Source organism: Hypomesus transpacificus, chromosome 16 (genome assembly GCF_021917145.1).
Source record: "Hypomesus transpacificus isolate Combined female chromosome 16, fHypTra1, whole genome shotgun sequence".
NCBI classification, from domain to species: Eukaryota; Metazoa; Chordata; class Actinopteri; order Osmeriformes; family Osmeridae; genus Hypomesus; species Hypomesus transpacificus.
This window is the reverse complement of record NC_061075.1, coordinates 2,498,868-2,519,146: the sequence shown is the minus strand read 5'-3', so window position 1 is coordinate 2,519,146 and position 20,279 is coordinate 2,498,868. Positions and strand designations below refer to the sequence as shown.

The following is a 20,279-nucleotide window of genomic DNA, read 5'->3' as shown; positions in this document are numbered from 1 at the left end:
AGCAGCCATGAGCCAGATCAATGAGGAAACATTAGCCGTCCCTGAGGAGGAGAGACAGGCGGAGAGCAGGGGGAAAGGAGAGGGAATGAGGGGGAGCCAGGACAAAGAGGGGAGGAGGAGAGAAAGGATGAGGAGAGGGCGAGAGAGGGTGAGGAGAGTGCGAGAGACGGATGGAGTCTTGTGCAGACACATTTACCCAGACAGCTGACCGGCAAGAAAAAGAAAGAAAGAAAGGCGTAGACTTTTTTTTCTTCATTGAGACATTCTCACATTGAGAGGATGAGTGAATGAGAGAGGGAGAGTGAATGAGAGAGTGAATGAGTGAGAGACAGAGTACTTCCTGTCAGTGTAATCAGTAATCAGTTTAGGTTCTCAATGGAGTCCCCTGGGTACAGCTACGAGGAGAGACCAGGAGGAAAGTGAGAGACCGGGAAGACAGACAGAGACCTTCCAAGTTTACCTGCTCAAGCTGGCCTCCATCGCCTCTAACCTGCTAACACTGGTATCTCCATCTTCTCTCCTGCCAACACTGGTCTCTCTCACATCTAACCTGCTAATGCTGGTCTCTCTCTTACCTCTCACCTCTAACCTGCAGTAGTCTTTCTTTTTCTCCCCTCACCTGCTGGGCCTCCCAACAGAGGAAGCCCTTTCATCTTCAGGTTGCATGTGAGGATGTGTAAACACCAAGCAGACATGCAGGCTGTTGACAGATAACCATGTTGCAGACCGCGGTGGTATGTAAACACAGGAAGAGAGGACACGAGAGGAGAGATGGAGGAAAGGAGAGATGGAGAAGAGGAGACGAGAGGAGAGATTACATTACATTTAGTCATTTAGCAGACGCTCTTATCCAGAGCGACTTAGAGTAAGTACAGGGACATTCCCCCGAGGCAAGTAGGGTGAAGTGTCTTGCCCAAGGACACGTCATTTTTTGGGGGCCGGGAATCGAACCGGCAACCTTCTGACTAATAGCCCGATTCCCTAACCGCTCAGCCATCTGACTCCTCGGGAGGAGGAGGATGGAGAGATGGAGGAAAGAAGAGATGGAAGAGAGGAGACAAGGGACAGGTGGAGGAGAGAAGAGGGAAGGAGAGGAGACGAGAGGAAAGATGGAGGCTCTCCTCCATCTCTCCTCCAGTGAGAGGGAAGAGGAAACAAAGGAAAGGAGAAGAGAAGAGGATGGAGGGAGGGACATGGAGGGAGGGAAGAGAGGAGAAGAAAGAGAGAGAGGGACGGAGGAGAGAGAGGCCTAGCAGGGTACTCACAGCTCCAGGACTTGAGCAGCGACTTGATGTTGATCTCAAAGAAGACAGAATCGTGCAGGCTCAGCATGACGTCTATCTAGCCTGACGGCCGCAGCACAGGCCAAGCACCCTGCACTGTCCTCTCTCTCTCTCTCTCACACACACACACACACGTCCTCACACACGCATACACCTCCTTCTTCACACCCCTCCGGTCAACGAGGCCGTCCTAGCCTCCACAGCGGGTCTGGGAGGTCATCCTGAGAAACACCTGAGAGGGCTGGAGGACGGAGGTCCCTGGGGAAGAGCACTGCTCCCGTCTGCTCCTCACTGCTCCTGTCTGCTCCTCACTGCTCCTTCCTACTAGGACCTTAGTCAAGATCTCAGTGTGTCCTCCATCCACTAGTCCCACCAGACTCCTCAGCTTCTAAGCCAGTTCAGTTCTGGTTCCCTTCCAGTTCTGGTTGGTCCAGTTCTGGTTTTCTTCCGGTTCTGGCTGGGCCGGTCCTGGTTGGTCTCGCTACCTGGCCGCTGGCAGAACCCAGCAGTGCTCTCCTCGCAGGGAGAACGAGGGGTGGAACGGAGTGCTCTGAGCGGAGCGATATTCCCTCTGCTCTCCTCTTCCTGTGTGAGCCTGCGAGCTCTGTCAGCTATTCTCCACCCCCCCCCCCCCCCCAAACCCTCCCTCCTACCGCCCGCCCGCTCTCACTCGCCATTCGCTGGTGGACAACTCCTCCCCTCACTCACTAGCTCTTGTTCTCTCTCTCAGTGATGGCTCCCTCCCCCCTGCTGGTCCACAGAGAGGGTTTGTTTCAATAGCTGGGATGGGGAGGGGGGCGGTGATGTCATCAGAGTGCTGCGAGTGTTTTCTGGCCCTGCTCCAGTCTACTAAAACCGAACCCCTCTCCACCAGCCAATAACACGACGGCACCCCTCTCCCTCGCCCAATCACACTACAGCAGCCCTCTCCCCTAGCCAATCACAAGACCACTTCCTGTTTGCTTCTCAGAAATATTGATGCGTCATCTTAGACTGCAGCAGGAAGGAGAAGAGAGAGAGTAGAAAGAGAGAGAAGAGAAAGGAGAAAAGAGAAGAGAGGAGAAAAGAGAAGAGAGGAGGAGGGGGGGGGAGAGAAAGGGGGAGGAAGAGAAGTAGAGTGAGAGGGGAGAGGAAGAAGGAGGTACACACACACACACACACACACAGAGACACACACACACACACACGCACTCCGCAGCAGTGTACTTCCACATCCATTGTAACTTCATTCAGCACTGTTCCAACCCAAACAGGAAAGTATAGGCCTCCGCTAAAAATACTCAAAACATTCCAGCTATAAAAGCTCTGTTTCTCACACACGCCCAACTCCTGCTGAAGCCTAAACACACCGACAGACAGGGTTGCACACGAGACTGGTTTGGACGTTTGACCTTTCACCTGCCAGGGTCAACACACTGAACCCCGCCCAGGGGGCACAGTTACGTCACTGTTCAAAGCCAGCAGTGTGCATGAATGTGAGCGCGTGCAAAGGACTTGGAAGGACACAGACAGACACATGACAACCACAGACACAGGGCTGATCTGAGGATTAGCATTGTTCACTAAACATCCCAGAAGACGCATGCCAACAAAGTCTGCCGTTTATCTCTCTGGTTCAATCTCTGCCTCTGCCTCCTCTCTATATCTATCTTTCTTTCTTTCTCCCTCGCTCTCTCTCTCTCTCTCTCTCTCTCTCTGCCCCTGCTTTCTTCTGTCTCTCTTTCTCTCCCTGGGCCACATGACTGCCCCTCATGCAAAACAGACCACAGCTCATTGTAAACAAACACACTCCACAAAGGACTGCTTTGTCACACTACCCCCCCCCCCCCTCCTCCCCAGTCCCTCAGCCCTCCCTCCCAGTCCCTCACCCCTCCCTCCCAGTCCCTCACCCCTCCCTCCCAGTCCCTCAGCCCTCCCTCCTCATCACCCTCCCAAGTCCCCCATCCCTCCACCTCCTCACCCTTTCCCTACTCACCCCCCTCCATTCTGCAGCTCTGCAGTGTCCTGCTCTAAGGAAGCCTTCTAGAACTGTACTCCACTGAGCGACTGAAACAGTGCCTGCTGCAATGCATCCTGGGATGTCCTTCCTTGTGCCAGTAACACCAGTGTACTGACAGCGCTGTTCCATCCAGACACACCTGACCTGTCCATGTCGACATACACAAACACACACCTCTGTTGGGTGTAAACAGAAGTCAGTTTCTCTGGAATGCAGCACCAAATCAACAAGATGAACAGTCAACCGAAAGGGTATTAAAGGCCAAGGGATGGACAGGATTACACAATTTATAGCTAGCTAAGCTAACGGTGCAAAGTGGTCAGAGTGAGCTAGCTAAGCTAACAGTGCACAGTGGTTGCAGTAAGCTAGCTAAGCTAACAGTGTGCAGTGGTCGGCGTGAGCTAAGGTAACAGTGGTTAGAGTGAGATAGCAATCTCACAATGTACAGCAGTAGAAGATAACATGCAAAGCTAACAATGTACAGTTGTAGCTAGCTAAACTGACACAGTTAGCTAAACTGTAATGTGAGTGTCTGCAAAGGTCTTAGGAGTAGGTAGCTGCGTGATTGACAGCTAGCTCTCCAGGCTTCAGAGCCAGGCTTCAGACTTCCTGTCACCCAGGACAGGCACTTCCTGTCCTGGGTGCTCTTCACCAGGGATGGGGGAAGAAAAACAATTGATAGACAGAGCTGTAACTTTTGTCTGTGCTTTATCTTTTGTCTGTACATTTTTTTTTACAAGGGATGGCACAGGGCGCTGCCCAGACGCCCTCAGATCAGCACGTGTTTAACCAACCCCGACACTACTGACGGTATAAGACACCACACATATCTGCATCCAGACTGGTTTGGTCCAGTCCCGTCCCAGTTTGGCAGAGCCTTGTGAACATAGATGCTTCATTTAGCATGACTCGTCTTTCCTGACTCGAGAACGTCTGGGCCAGGACCACCACACCGGCTCTCTGGGGGCAAGAGGATGAAAAGGAGGAAGGCTAACCGTGTCAGTCTCTGTGGTTGCAGGCAGGATATGAGTCATGATGAAATGTGGTGACGAAATCCACATCCGCAATAACAACACACATAAACACACGCCATAGACACACAGACACACACGCCATACGCACACACCCCATGGTGAACTACAACAACCAGCCAGCCAGCGTACTTCACCGGCTATTCCTACCCCCAAACCTTGCAGGCGAGGAGTCAACAGTGAAGTCTCACAGTAGCGGACCGATACGAGGCTGTGCTAGAGCAAGGCAAAGAAGTACATTTCCTTGTCTGCATTACGCACTGCATGCAACAGTTCCTACTTGGTAAGGTCAGCTGCAGTACTGACTAAAAGTAAAAGTATGTCACTCGGGACGCAGCCGATACCTAACTACCAGCAACACCAGGCGTGATTTTCTTGATCGCTGCCGTCTCCGCGGAAGTCTCTCCACCAGGGCAGTTAGTAAAGCCACTTTGCAGAGATTTGAATACCAAATCCAGAGAAGCAAAGTGGTTCCAGGAGAGAGCAGCTTTGAGGTCAGAGGAGGAGAGCTCCTACAGAGCCAGACTCAGACACCCACGGAGAACCATGGAAACACACACACAAACACACACACCTTGGTTTAACCTGATGAGAAGCAACATGATCCGAGACAACATTGGCTCCAGTGTCACCTGTTCATACAGATGCTAACTCATGTTACCCAGGTTGCTGTCTGACCATACGGATGCTAACTCATGTTACCCAGGTTGCTGTCTGACCATACGGATGCTAACTCATGTTACCCAGGTTGCTGTCTGACCATACGGATGCTAACTCAGCTCTAGCTGCAGATGCCAACACAGGTAGCTGCAGCAGCCAGGTCAAACCAGTGCTGACTCAGCTAGGAGCCTGAATACAGACGCTAACTTAGCTAGCACTACCTGGATAGCCAGCAACTGAGGTGAGGTGGCCTGGTTTTTCCAGGAAATGTACCCAACAACAGGGCACTGTGCACACAGTCAACACCCGCTATTAAACAGAGATCCTACAAGGACACACCCAGTCAGACACATACACACCCTTCATTTCAGGGAAAATTTGCAGCACCCTTTAACCAAATACCTTTCCTAATCAAATCAATCTCCGGAGACAGCTTCTATCGAGCTTAGTGGTGAGGTCACGGTGTGCCTGCCTGAGACATGACACAGTACCATCCCGAAAACTAGGAGAGGAGAGGAGGAGAGCATCAGAAAAGAGAGGAGAGGGGGAGGAGAGTGGAGGAGGAAAGGAAGCGAGAGGAGGAGAGGAGAGTAGAAAGGAGAAAGGACAGAAGGAGAGGAGGACAGGAGGATCTTAAAAGCCACAAGACACTATAGACCCCTCAGAAAGCCCTCACACACACACACAACTCACCATGACGACCACACCCACCACAATCATCGTCATCGTCAGGATAGGAGAGTTCTCGTCTAATATGGAGGAGGTGTCCTAGTCGCGGAGAAACAGACAGGCGGAGAGGGAGAGAGAGAGAGAGAAGATTAGGAGAAGAGGGGAGAGAGAAAGGGTTGTAACAGGGCTGAGTCTGAGGCAGGGGGGGGGGGGCAGTCTGGACCCCCTGCTGCCTCCACACAGGAAAGCCCTGAGGGGGCCTTCAGCACGAGACTGGGGCTATCAGGACAGATCTGCCTGCAAGGATGACTCTGCTGACTCTAACCTGAACCAAAATGCCCCTCTGCCTCCCTGCCTTCTCTGCCTCTATTGCAGTGTCTCTGGCCTCTCTCAAACTAGATGATTATGCAATTAGTTCAGTCACAGAGAAAAACAAACCCTCTGACCCAGTCTAGCGATAATAAAACTAGGTCTAAAGGTAACTGATGAGACTAAAACCCTTTTATCATACAGTAAGGCTAACAGATAAAACCTAGTCTAGTTTGGTCTCCAGATGTGACCAGAGATGAACACTAGGCTCAGTCATGTGGTGGAGCCACCCTAACCAATTTTACATTTAAATTGTATCCAAAGCGATGTACAAGTAGTGCATGTGGTATATGTATAGCAGAAAATCAAGGATCAGAAGTGTGTGGTTCAGTCAAGGAACTGTCTGTATCTACCTGGCACGGTGCAGAGTAAACACGTGTCAGCTACCTGCCACGGTGAACAACAATAACATCTCACCATCTCAACGTTAACCCACATCTTAGGTCACCGTGTCCCTGCTACTACAGGACACAGCAGACCGGGCTGCACGACATGAAGAGAGAGGACTGCACAATCACAGCTTTTATGGTCGTAATAACTCTGAAGCTAATAACTGTATCTGGACTGTGTGAGACGCCTCTACAATACAGCCACCACCTCTATAACAGCCCAGAGCTAACAGCACTGCTCAGGCCATGACCCCTGACCCCTCACTTTATCCCTCCCTCTCTCTCTCTCCCTTCCTGACCCCTCTCTCCCTCGCTGACCTCTGACCCCGCATGTCCTGGGTACCTCTCAGGCCAGTGGGGCGCGGCGGCCTGGCGGAGGCGTCCTCCTCCTGGACGGTCGAGCCCATGGCCAACAGGCTCAGGCGCCTCATGCTCAGCAGGCGGGGGCCCGTTTCCCGCGGCAATGCCGCCGCCCCCTTCTCCCGCGACAACGCCGTCTCCGGGGCAACCCCCTCCCCTGATATCACCGTGGGGACCAGGCTCCTCAGGAACTCCATCTCAGCGCACCACGCCTCGCTACCTTTCTTTATCACTCCCTCTCTCCAAGCTCTCCCTCTGCCTCTATACGTCAATGTGTCTCTCTGCACATAAAGTCTCCATCTCTCTCTTTATGCTTCTTCGCATGTCTCTTTGTAGCTCTCCCTTTCTTAGTCCAGCTCTCGGTCCAACTGCTCTGTCACTGTGTGGCCTTGGTCCTGCAACCCCATCTCACCCCGACTCCCCCCTCTCCCTCTCGCTCTCTCTCTCCCCCTCTTTTTCTCTCTCCCCCTCTCCTGAAGGCCAGGCCACCCCTGTACCAACCTGCAGCCTGCTGTACTGTTACTGCAGTCTGCTGCTTATCTGCTCTAATGTTCTCTGCTCTACCTCTCTGAACTCTACTGTACTGTGCTCTCCTCTCCTCAACCTCTCTGAACTCTACTGTACTGTGCTCTCCTCTCCTCTACCTCTCTGAGCCCTGCCCTGCGTCTCTGTGCCAGCTGAAGCCCAGAGAAGCAGCTGTCGTCAGACCAGATCCCAGCAGCAAACCCCACCTGTGTGCTCGGCAGGGGAGTGGACACACACGCGCTAGCGTGGCACTCTTCCCCAAGAGTGACATCATTAAAAGAGGGCGTGGCCAGCCTGCCGCTATCAGGGGCGGGCCCAGGACATGTTCCACACGAGATAAGGCCCGTCTGGGCCCTCAGCCAATCAAAACTGAGAACACAACAGCCCTGCTGGCGTCTCTCGCCCCTGCAGACGGAGCGAGGGATGAAGGAGTCAGAGAGGGATGAGGACAGAGTGAAAGATGTGGGGAAGGGAGGGATGACAAAGAGGGATGGAGAGAGAGAGAGAGAGAGAGAGAGAGAGAGAGAGAAAGAGAAAGAGAAAGAGAAAGAGAAGAGAGAAAGAGGAAGAGAGAAGAGAGAAAGAGAAAGAGAAAGAGAGAGAGAGAGAGAGAGAGAGAGAGAGAGAGAGAGAGAGAGAGAGAGAGAGAGAGAGAGGGATGAAGGATCTGTGGTAAGAGAAAGGAAAGTGAAAGAGTTGAGTCCTGCTCCTTCTTTGGCCTGCCCTGGGAGATAACCCTTATCATGAGGGAAGCTGTGTCATGTAAGCTACCACACACACACAGACGCAATATACACCAGCACCAGGACACTTCACCCAGCATCGCCCCCTAGGTTCATTAGTGGAACAACAAGGTCATTTTGTGAGCCAAGCTGGGTTGTTTGCAAAACAATTGCAAAACAAAGACCAAAAACAAGCCGTGACAACTCTTGTTTGTGTAGCAAGTTTGTGTAGTGTGTACATGCGTGCGTGCCAGAGTGACTATGTGTGAGTGTATGACTGTGTGTGTGTGTGCGTGTGAGTGAGTGTGTGCATGTGTGTGTGCATGTGTGTGTGTGCATGTGTGTGTGCATGTGTGTGTGCGTGACCAGAGAAAGAGGAAGTGTTCACACCCAGGGCCTCAGTATAAGAATGTCAGGCCGATGATGTAACTGTTCTTCAGACTGGTACAGTGTTGCTGCTGAAGCTGCTCTCTACCAAACACACACACTCTCACATCACACACACACACTCAGAATACAAACTCTTACACACACAGAAAGGAAAAATCGGAAATAAACACTTTTTCCAATGTCATTGTTAGTTGTATCCACCCGGCACCAACTACATTTGTTGTTGTGGTTGTTGGTGTGTGTGTGTCTGTGTGTGTATGTGTGCGTGTGTGTGTGTGAGTGCAGAAAGAAAAGAGAGCAGAACAAACACAAGACAGCAGAGGGAGAAAGAGAGTGGGAGAGAGAGAGCGGGGGAGACAGAGAGAGAGCAGAGACAGAGAGAGACAGAGAGAGACAGAGAGAGACAGAGAGAGAGAGAGAGAGAGAGAGAGCAGAGTCAGGGTTTTGGCAGGCACATGCCCCCTAGAGGCCAGCATGCAGACTGTAATGACAGAACAGAGTACACTGTGTTGAGAGTGGTGAAGAGGACAGTGTGTGCTGAGCACCCCCCCCCCCCCTCAACCCCCTGCCTAGTCCAGGCCCTGGGGGAGGGGAGGGGGGAGGATGATGAAATCAACAACATGGGGATGCTGATTGCGTTCCTCTCCTCTGTTTGTACAATGCTGGGTTCACTGTGTGTAGCAATGGTTAGAGCATTTGACTGCAAATCAAGGTTGCAGGTTCAAATCATCCCCATATGTAAATGAAAACATTATTGTTACATTGTAGTGCCATGTAGTTCAGTATTCCACGATTACCCCCCTCTCTATCCAGTCTCTCTTCACACACACACACACACACACACACACTGTTGGCCATGTTGCTGAGGGTGTGGGGGCCACGGCGTGGGGGCCAGGGTGTGGGGTCCAGGGCGTGGGGGCCAGGGTGTGGGGGGCCAGGGTGTGGGGGTCCAGGGTGTGGGGGCCAGGTTGGCCATGTTGGGTTGGAACAATAGAGCAGGAGGCCCAGATACCAATCATGCAGGAATGTGGAAGAGGAAGCAGGGAACAATACTCAGCGTTCCTCTGCTGCTTAGGGTTCTCACACACACACACACACAGCATCATCACTCCCTCCCTCCCTCACCTTTCCTGACCCTGATGCTCTCTATCTCTCACCCTCTCACTCCTTTCCTGGCACCTTTCATCCAGCTCCCGCCCTCTTTCTCTTCCAGCCATAACCCTCCCTCCCTTCTTCCCCTCTTCCACCCATGATAACCCTCCCTCCCCTGACAGCAGGGTCAGAGAGCTGCGTCCACATCTCAGCAGCAGCAGGGTGGTGTGGCCAGTGATACTGGAGCGCCCCCCGGTGGTCACGACACGCACTGCATTGGGGAGGTCAGGGCGCCGCACCGTCAGCATTTCCTGATGCCACAGACTCCAAAGAGTGTGTTATATAGACTGGCCTGGTATATAGACTGGCCTGGTATATAGACTGGCCTGCAGAACTGTCTGCCTACCTGTCTGTCTGTATACCTGTCTGTCTCTCTGTTTCTCTGCCTGCACAGAATCCACTGTTCAGTCTCACACAGTCGGTGCGTCTCGTGTCAGGACCCGAGGTCAGCCTTAGGACCCTCGCCAGTGGCTGACCGTCGCTCCCAAAAACGAAAACAGCACATGCGACCGATCACATAGCCAAGTTCTCACTACGTGGTTCAAGTGCCACACGGCACGCACGAGAGGCCGAACCGAGCGCACCCTGACGTCCACCGCGAAGTGTCCAGGCTCCCACGTCGGTGTCCACCAGCAGTTTTGCTCCGGCAGAACAAGCAAAGGCTCACGGCTGATCAACGAACGTGTCGCGCTCTAATGCCCCCCGCTCCCCCCCCCCCCCTTCCAGAGGGTGAAGTTGGGCTAATCCACCGTTCCCACAGTGCTTATCTGAGCATGGAGGAGGTTGATCGCCCCCCCCCCCCCCCTTTCCCTCCCTCCACCCCCCAGAGAGGAGGAGGCGTGGCCTACCTTCAGGCCATAGGGCAGCAGCCGGGAGGGGCAGGAAGCACGGGTCCCACGATGACACTGCGATCTGGAACACACAGGAAACGCATCATCTCTCAAAAAGACACCAAAAACGACATGGTTCAACACAGCGACGACCAGACATACTAACCCTAATCTTAATTTAATAAATATACAGCACTTGACAGAGTCAGAGGTCAGGGTAGCAGTACCCAGGTCAGAGGTCGGGGTAACCCAGGTCAGCTAGGTTCTGCTGCAGCCCGGTCCGGCCCGGCAGGCAGAGAACAGCCAGGATTACAATTTCCTGAGCAATAATCTGGAGATTACACCTCCCTCCCTCGACCAGTTACATAAGATACCTTTTAGCTCAGTGATAACCAAGACACCTTTCCGCTCAGTGATAACAGAGATACATTCGAGCGAGCTCGTACCTGAAGCTGCACTTCCGTCACAGCTCATTCAGGTTCCATAACATTTGAGATTTTAGAAAACACTCGCTGCTGGATTGTAAAAGACATGAACTGAAAGGGGGATTCCTTTGTTCTGGAATTTTTAAGACTCAATTCAGAGCAAATGCATTGGGAGAGAAATATTAGGCTACACGTTAGTCTAAAACCGTCTGCTAAATGAATACATGTAGACTATTAAGACATGGCGATTTGCCAGTCAGCCAGCGTGAGAATGTGTGTGTTTGTGGTACAAGAGCATACTAAAGGGCTTAAAGTGTGAGAACAGGTCAGCACTGTCACCAAGTTGAAACTGAAAACACCCAGAACTGACGGAAATCCCCCCCCACACACACACACACACACACACACATTCAGTCACTCACACACACACACATTCACTGAAACACACACGGTGCGTCTAACTTGGTGACAGACCTGTGAATAACAGAGCTGACTTCCTGCTCGCTTAGCTGCTCCAGAAACACATAGAGCCATGAGAACACTGGGGAAACAGAGACCACAACACACACACACAGTCTCAGACACACACAAAGTTCCAGACACACACACACACACACAGTCTCAGACACACACACACACACACAGTGACACACACTAAGGTCGTGCTCTATATATAGTGGCATCACAGCAGAAGAAGAGAGGAAGTAGTCACATCCCGGGCAGGAAGTGCTGCTCATGTACCAAACATGTACACACACACACACACTATATATAGGCCTAGATCCAGCTGGAGAAGAGACAGGTAAGGTCACGGTCATGAACAAACATTTACAGTTCACACACACACACACTATATCTAATCCCAGGTAGGGTCCTTGTCACGAACCAAACAGTACAGGGCAGCTTGTCTCCAGCTGGGAGAGAGGGAGGGGAAGTACAAACGACCCAGACCAGCCACCTTGATGACTTCATGTATTTGTTTAGCAGACGCTTTTAACTATTATAGATTTGAACCTGCGACCTCTGCATTCAACTTCTCTAACGAATGAGCTGAACCCCTCTACCGTCCAGTGAAGAGGGTCATTCCAGTCCTCACACACACACACACACACACACACGCACATTCCCAAACATGGCTTCCAAAGGTTATGCTTGAATAGTTGAGTTCTCCCAAGCAGATGCGAGCATGCGGGAGAAACCGACTCGTTTCCACCCGGATCCCCCAGCGGCTAATGACAGGCCTGGACGCCGTGTAATCACTAGCGCTGACGGGCCAGGAAACAGGGAGATGCTATCCTGACGGACAGGCCTTTGATGTGACCGCACAGACAGAAATGATATTTGAATGTTTAAAGAGCTCTCCCCCCCCCCTCCCACCATGAGGGACTTTGAAAACAAGATACGAGAGAGGTGTCCCCAGGTATACACACTCAGAGACACACAGATTCACAAAGAAAAACACAGTGACACACAGCCACAAACACACACACACAGCCACACAGAGAGCTGGAGGCCCAGGCAGGTCTTCTTCTGGAGAGGACAGGGTGGTTTCTCTGGTGAAGTCAAACATCAGTTGGGCCAAGCCGTTCCCAACTCTCACCAAGCCAAGAATACTTGGCCCTGCCAAGGCTCAATTATAGGCTATTTTGAGCTAAAGCCGCCTTTCTGTGTCGCAGAAAACAACCTCTCAGTGCATCTAATGAGAAAGAGCCTTTTATTTTCAGAGTGGCACAACTTTACAGGGAGGAGTCGCTCTAATAAGGAACAGCTATGCATGCGTGAGGCTGTGTGCGTGTGGCTGTGTGTGTGTAACCCCTTTCTAAAGTGGCAATGGCGCCTTTAGTCAAACTAACATGCAAAGGTTAGCAGCTTTTTTACGTTTTTCCTTCCTGCTGCGGTTCAGGTTAATTATTCAGCTTCAAGCAAACAAGCGCACACACACAGACACACACACACACACACACACACACACAGAACCATAAACCAACTGTTCTGGTTTAATCAACAATGTGGTCGACAGGAGCTGGTTAATAGGAACACAGCAGTGACTCACTTCCTGTCAGCCTGATACAGCCCCCGGGTCACCTGGGGTCAGAAGACACAGGAGCAGGTGTTGCAGGTAAAACAACACACCCAGCACACGTACAACGAGCCCAAATCCAGGCTGTCGCACATGCCAGGCTAAAGACCCTGTCTGATTGGCTGAAGGCGACACAATGGTGGAAGGGGCGAAGCACATCCTCTTGTCTCCTGCCGAGAAGTGAAACAGGACGATTTTTCCTCAACACTGACCCATACTGCAGCCAAAAGGGTCACCTCACCCTCGCGTCAAAACCACATACTTGGTAAACGCCGAGCGTCGCTTGCATAACTGACCGTCATTACAGAATGAACCGGAAAGGCCTCGGAGAGAGGGGCCAGGCTTGCTGCTCGCTCGGCCCTCCGGGGTTACATCATCATATTTTAGTGGTCACCTCTGGACATGCATGGGAACTCTGCTGTAATCCTGGTGCGAGGAGTGGGGGGGGGGGGGGGGGGGGGGGGGGGGGGGTTAGCCTAGCAGGAGAACAGCTTACGGGGGTGGGTAGGTCTACTCGGTCTGGTCTTTCATCCCTACTTTCATCAATGCCATTAATGCCTTACTGGATAGAACCAAACACATTCCCCAGATTTATGTCCCGGGTAATCGCTGATAGACGAGCCCTCCCTCTGCAATCAGGACAGGTTCCCAGCACTTTCTGTGGAAAGAGACTGTATGTGTCTACTAGTATACGTGCGTGTGTGCATGTCTGCGTGCGTCCATGTCTGTGTGTCTACCGTACGCGTGTGTCTGTGTGTGTGTGTCTGTGTGTGTGTGTCTATGTGTGTGTGTCTATGTGTGCGTGTACACATCTGCCCCACCAGTGGCCTGTCCAAACAGGGATGTGGGAGGATCACAGACCTTTGGTCTGGATTGGACAGAGAGGGAGACCTCAGTGGTTCACTCTTCACCAGGGATCTCATACCTGACCAGTCACACAACTAGAAAAAAGGGTGGTTTTTGTGGCAAGTTATGGTAATACCGCTGTCCCAACAACGCTATGGTTTTGTGTTACGTGAACTATATACACAACATACAAACACATCTCTATCTCATGAGAAAGAGAGAGAACAGAGAGAGAGAGAGAGAACAGAGGGAGAGAGAGACTGAACACAGAGAGAGAGAGAGACAGAGAGAGAGAGAGAGAGAACACAGAGAGAGAGAACACAGAGAGAGAGAGAGAGAGAGAGAGAGAGAGAGAGAGAGAGAGAGAGAGAGAGAGAGAGAGAGAGAGAGAGAGAGAGAGAGAGAGATCAGACAACTGTTCCTGGAGCCAGAGATGCCCTGACTCTGCCGCTCTCTGAGTGCTTCTCTGTAGAGCTCTGAGAACACGGCATCAGATCAGATAAAGAGTTTGCATGCGTCCATCTGTCACCGGACAGCTGACGTCACTAAACGTATTTATGCAACAATGAAAAGGGCACCAAAGGTCTTGAATTAATTGGCCGCTGATTATTCTGAGCCCGAGCAGCGTTCACGCGAGGCCTGCGAAAGCCAGACAGACAGACGCTCCTCCTCTGGACCAAGAAGCCCTTGTGGCCTTCAGCCTACGTCTGAAATAGCTGGCCCCATCTCCAGCTCCCTCTGGCCTCCCTGCTGTCCCACCAGATTCCTCCGCCAGCCAGAGAGTTCCAGTCTAACTGCTCTCTCCACACAAAAAGAACAAGTGCACTATTGTGAGTCTTGTTTGCTGCAAATTTAACAGCCCCTGATAACTAAATAATCATAATAATATAGGTTGTTCTCCAAATATACCGCACCAAATAGACCTGACACACAACCCTTTCCAGTGTCACAGGATTTTCCTGTGTCACAGGCTTGCAGACCTGCACAGGAAAGGCCTGGAGAGATTCTAAGGGTAACATCTCAATTATCTAACATCTATCTGGTCTACATCTAAAAACTACTGCTCAAACAAAGCTGACTGACTCCCGTGTTCAGATGTTTCACAGTTATAGATAATATTCAGACTGTAATACACCAAGCTAAGAAAATTAATAAATGCTGTGATTTTTTTTTTTTTTTTTTTTTACTATTGATGGACAGATATTGGTTGCTTGAACAAACTACCGAACCCCCAACATTATTTCACTTAAAGCTAGAGCTACATGTCTGAACAATCAGTTTGACAGTTTTTATTGTTAGCTAGACTACCCTTTTCAAAAAGGGAACACGCCGTTTTAAGTCATGACGTAAACAAACTCTCTGCGCCACTTTTTTCAACTAGCAAAGTAACCTACGGTCTATGTATAAATGTGTATTGAGCCACGTTAATGTATATTACTAATACAGCTCATGGTTTTGATAACAATGCCTTCGCTGCTGTGATTGAAGCTAGCTGAGGTAGCATAGATTCTTCTGCCTGCAACAATAATCAGCTAACGTTACTTAGCTAGCGTAATGTGGCTAGCTTGGATTTGTCAAGGCAAGTGGACTGAGTAGGAGGGTAAAACGCTTTCTAGCTACTGTGGTTAGCCTGACAGCTCGTCATAAACATAATAATTCACTATCTAGATAAATGACATTAACCTGCACACAGGCCAACTGAACAGGCGCTTGGTGCAGAAGTGCGTTAGCACTAGCTTGCTACCAGTCATGAATTACCCTCGCGCTAGCAAAGTCTACTGGTGTGGCTTCTGTTCTGACTAGCTAGCTTTACGAGGTGACGATAATAAGTTTATATAACATCGTTTTGGCTCTGTCGGGTACTGGCACGTCATATGGCAAGGCGGAGTACAGAGAAGTCAGCTACTTTTTACAGATTAAATGTAGTTTTAATCTGAATTTGTAGCACTGCACTTTATTGTTAGAAAAGGGTTTAGAAAGTGGTTGGACAGTATAAATGAAGTTCTCAGGAACACTATTTGAAGGGGTGTATGCTTACATCACGAATCTGTCAAAAATCTCTATCTTGTGACAGGTAGGGTCAACATAATTTATCCAGGGTCATTGTTTCACACCAAGTTCCAGCTAGGTACTTATCTTTAATTCACTGCTGTCTAATAACATACATGTTGTGATATGTTCTAGTGATAGGATACTCAAGGAAGTTCTGGGGTGTAGTCAGAAGTTACCCGGTAAACCTTGGGGCGGTACGGGTATTCTAAACGATATCCTTTAGCTAGCTTAGCTAACCCCACAACTCGAGGATGTTTAGCTGGTGAGATCGTACTGTCCGCCTTGCTTACCTCTTTAAAGTGCGCTTGGCTTGCTTGCAATTCAACTAGTCCTTTCGCAGAGGGTAGCTTTTTCCAACCGTGAAACTCCTCTATTGCTCGGCCCGCAGTAGGGATATTTTACCATTTGTGTACGTCCCCGCCTCCGTATTCCCTTATTGAATTTAGACCGTTCTTCTCATTTTTCTAAAGACCGAAAACTCGTCGAATAGCAACGAAGCCTGCAGTAAGATCGGTGAGGGATTTTTCCCCCAGCTATTTGTTCAGCCTGTGGCAATCATACGTCGATTCTGATAGACACGCGGTGATTGGATGGCGTTTGTGCGAAGGATGAACCAAGATTTGCGCACCCGCTTCGCCCGATGACGTGCGTGGACTTGAATCAGAAGGAGTTTGCGTAATATGAATAGTTACGTTCATTGTGTAAAGAGGGCTTTATTCAGCTGGCGTCGGGATGAAGCCATGACATTATACAATATGTATATATTTTGGAATTAAAGTGACACCGACTGCATCCTAGCCAGACTAGTACTGTTTCTATTGAGTGTCTCCAGTTCCAACTTGCTTGCCAGGGCGACCCGGGAGTGGGAAACTAAATGGATGGCAATGCATAGCTGACGAGCGTGCGTGCGCTGTAAACTTTACACTCTAGCGCCCTCTGCTGTAAATTTGTCATTTGCATCAAGAAATCTCGTAATCGGCTGGAGGTCATTTCAGCCACACGGCTAGCGAGCTAACAAACTACATATTTTAAAGTATAATTGGCGAAATTGTCACCCAACTTCAAGGTTGCCAGCAAGTACTTAGTCGGTCGTAACTATATTGGGAGTAATGTCGCATTCATCTTCGGGATTCACAGACACGTCGCAGCCATACGACGGGGCACAGCCCGAACAGGTCAGTTACTACGCATGGACAACTGTTTGCTAGCTATTTAGCTAGCTAAGAAACCTGCCTCAATCATACTACAGTCACGATCACATAGACGTGTTTCATGGGAAAGAAAAACGGATAATTCAGTTACACCCGTCTGTAATCCCTTAAACAGCCAAAGAGAGGAAGCTGAAGACAAGTGTAGTTATGCTAGCTGGCTAGCTAACTAGGCTAGGTAGTCTACCATTTCTGTGCACAGGTCATAAAACAAGCCTCTGTACCAAGTGAAATCAGTACAATGGACTTTGATTAACACCTTAGCTATTATTATATCTTATAGTTTTCGGATAAGGCCGATCATTATTGTGTGTGAGAAAGTTGGAGAACTATCCATGTCAGGAAATACACGTATTCAGAGTGGGCAATACAACTGATGTTTCAACAGAATCCAGCGCTTACGGCAGGCTACGTACCTACGGAGGAAGAGAAACGAGTCTTTAAAGAATGCAACCAAGAAAGCTTCATGTACAGATGTAAGTTGAAATGTTTATGAACAAGACTGATATGTGGACGAATATGTCACTCACAGACGTTATTTCGTTGCTCGTAAGTTTTGCATCATCCCCTGCCCTCAACTTGTATATGGGTATCCAGTTTCATAACTCACACTTCTAACTGACCACCTTTCATACGCCACCGTGACGCTAGATGGTGGATAGAAGGAATCGGCGTATGTTTTGTAAATTTTTACGCTGGAAAGGATGCGGTATTTTAGTTCTAATGACAAAATTTTTCATTCCCAGCTCTGCCGTTCTCTGCAGTGGCAGTGGGAGTAACTCAGGTGCTTGTTGCCAAAGGTAAGTGGTCGTGATTGTCATCTCCTCCATCCACTTTCCTGCAGAAGCCCTCTAATCCACTTGTTACTTTTAGGAGTCCTCGCACCCTCGCCACGCTTCGGGTCCTTGCCGAAAATAATTTGTGAGTAATAAAAAAAAAGAAAAAGAAGAACGTATTCATTTAGCAGACATTTTTTATTCAAATCAACGTAATGTCTTTTTTTATGTTGTAGTTGCTGGGATGGTTGGGTATATAGGAGGGAAGATTTCCTATGCAAAGGTATGCCAGGAGAAGTTCAAAAACCTGGAGAATTCACCACTGGGTGAAGCCTTGAGACAAGGGCGTCGCCAGATACCCCAACAGTAAGTCTTATGTCCAAATGAGTACACATTTCAGCCATCAATCCGTCAAAGCAACGATTGCTTGCCCGCGTTGTACTATGAACCTCTGTAAAGTGATTGGATCTTCAGGTGTACCTTGTTTTTTCATTGGCCTAAGGTTTGCTCCTCAGACCCAATCAGAGATGGGGGATCCCCAGCAGGCTGCTTATGTCCCTATTCCTGCCTCAGACTCCTTCAGCAATGACCTCTCCTCGGCCTATCAGCCGCCTGCATTCAGCGACTCTGCCCCCTCGGCACCTGGTGATGACATAATCAACCCTCCAGGTAGAGACCCGAGAGTTCTGATGGCTGGCGTACTGACAACATTTCAGATTGATGACATCACCCAGTACTCTCAGCTAATCTGAGATTAAATCTGTTTAACATTTAGTAATTTAGTAATAAGGATAATAATGAGGTATTGATTTAATAATAATTACTTTAATGTAAGATATTTATTAGGCAGACATTTTTATCCAAAGTGAAGGGGTGGGGAAGGGATTTGAACCTCTTGATCTTAAGTCAAATGCTCTAACCACAGAGCTGTACCTCTCCACTCGTCGTATGTCCTCATCCTGGTTTTCTTCCTGGTTCTCATCCTGGTTCTTATCCTGGTTCTCATGCTGGTTCTCTTCCTGGTTCTCTTCCTGGTTCTCATCCTGGTTCTTATCCTGGTTATCGTGCTGGTTCTCATCCTGGTTCTCATCCTGGTTCTCATCCTGGTTCTCATGCTGGTTCTCATCCTGGTTCTCATCCTGGTTCTTATCCTGGTTATCGTGCTGGTTCTCATCCTGGTTCTCATCCTGGTTCTCTTCCTGGTTCTCATCCTGGTTCTCATCCTGGTTCTTATCCTGGTTATCGTGCTGGTTCTCATCCTGGTTCTCATCCTGGTTCTCTTCCTGGTTCTCATCCTGGTTCTCATCCTGGTTCTCATGCTGGTTCTCATCCTGGTTATCATGCTGGTTCTCATCCTGGTTCTCATCCTGGTTCTTATCCTGGTTATCATGCTGGTTCTCATCCTGGTTCTCATCCTGGTTCTCATGCTGGTTCTCATCCTGGTTCTCATCCTGGTTCTCATCCTGGTTCTCATCTGTTCTCAGCACCGTCGTACCTGGAGGATGAAGGCCCCAGGAGGGACCCTGTTATGTATGAGAACCTCCGCAGCCGGAACCGAGAGCACTACGAGGTCAACATGACCCAGAAGGCCGACGCTTCTCTGCAGCCTCGGGCAGGGCGGGCTGGCCCCCATGCAGAAGGTGGGTCTGGGGGTGGGGAGACGGTGGTTCAGGGGGTGGGGGGAGGGAGGGAGAAGGTGGTTCAGGGGGTGGGGGGAAGGAGAAGGTGGGTCTGGGGGTGGGGGGAGGGAGGGAGAAGGTGGTTCAGGGGGTGGGGGGAAGGAGAAGGTGGGTCTGGGGGTGGGGGAAGGGAGAAGGTGGGTCTGGGGGTGGGGGAGGGAGAAGGTGGTTCAGGGGGTGGGGGGAGGGAGAAGGTGGGTTTGGGGGGGGGGGGGGGGGGGAGATCGTTCTGGTGGGGTTAACTGTTCGATACAGTCACATTATAGATGACATATAATGACATCATATCGAAGCTGTATATAAGATCAAATGTCTAAGTGTACACTGTAGTCATCTTGTGTCATGTACCAGGCAGGTTGGAGTAACACTGTGTTCATCTTCTCTTGTGTTCACAGTGAAAAAGAACAAGTATGGAGACACATGGGATGAGTGAGTGTGTGTGAGTGTTAAAGAGAGAGGAGAGGGAGGAATTTGTGTTAAAGAGAGAGGAGAGGGAGGAGTTTGTGTTGAAGAGAGAGGGAGCAGTTGAGAGCGGAAACGTTAGTGTGTGTCTGTTAGAGAAAGTGAGAGTGTGTAAGGAGAGAGAGGGATGATGTCTATTAAGGAGAAAGTGTGTGTGTGTTGAGAGGGAGAGTGTGTGCTTTGTCATCTTGGGTCATGTGATCCTCTCCAGACACCAGTCAGTACCTGATCACCTGCACTGTGTTTGTCATAATGTGATGCTGCTTAATAAACCAAATTGGTTTAGCCTAGTTGGCTGTCCTTGTTTCTGTAATCAGGGTTGTTTGAAACATGCACATACTGATTCTAGTTTATAAATGTGTTTTACAAAAG

General features: G+C 50.0%; 2 protein-coding genes across 7 annotated transcripts in view; one reads left to right on the top strand and one right to left on the bottom strand.

Moving 5' to 3' along the window:
• Positions 1–16,177, bottom strand: part of fryl (furry homolog, like) — a 53,080-nt gene extending 36,903 nt beyond the window's left edge. For 3 of the 6 annotated variants that reach the window (XM_047036835.1, XM_047036836.1, XM_047036837.1), the window contains exons 1-2: positions 6,744–7,532; positions 5,667–5,741 (exon numbers count right to left, since the gene is read on the bottom strand). The gene's annotated coding sequence lies outside the window, so the exon portion shown is untranslated. Of the gene's footprint in view, positions 1–1,265; positions 1,913–5,666; positions 5,742–6,743; positions 7,533–10,397; positions 10,462–16,072 lie in introns of those variants that run through there. The other 3 variants (XM_047036839.1, XM_047036841.1, XM_047036842.1) reach the window with 2 other exon arrangements.
• A 297-nt stretch (positions 16,178–16,474) lies between these two features.
• On the top strand, positions 16,475–20,197 carry ociad1 (OCIA domain containing 1). The gene is made up of 8 exons (XM_047036843.1): positions 16,475–16,957; positions 17,379–17,466; positions 17,737–17,790; positions 17,864–17,911; positions 18,003–18,132; positions 18,269–18,435; positions 19,251–19,406; positions 19,841–20,197. Exons 1-8 carry the CDS (start codon positions 16,892–16,894, stop codon positions 19,876–19,878), a joined length of 747 nt encoding a protein of 248 aa, XP_046892799.1. The 5' UTR covers positions 16,475–16,891; the 3' UTR covers positions 19,879–20,197.
• The last annotated feature ends 82 nt before the right edge of the window (positions 20,198–20,279 follow it).

Bases quoted from the DNA above. Each gene is read 5' to 3' on its own strand.
- ociad1 (XM_047036843.1), top strand. From the start codon at position 16,892: ATGTCGCATTCATCTTCGGGATTCACAGACACGTCGCAGCCATACGAC. The intron at 16,958-17,378 runs GTCAGTTACTAC...ATGTTTCAACAG, and splicing joins ACGGGGCACAGCCCGAACAG to AATCCAGCGCTTACGGCAGG. The intron at 18,436-19,250 runs GTAGAGACCCGA...ATCTGTTCTCAG, and splicing joins TGACATAATCAACCCTCCAG to CACCGTCGTACCTGGAGGAT.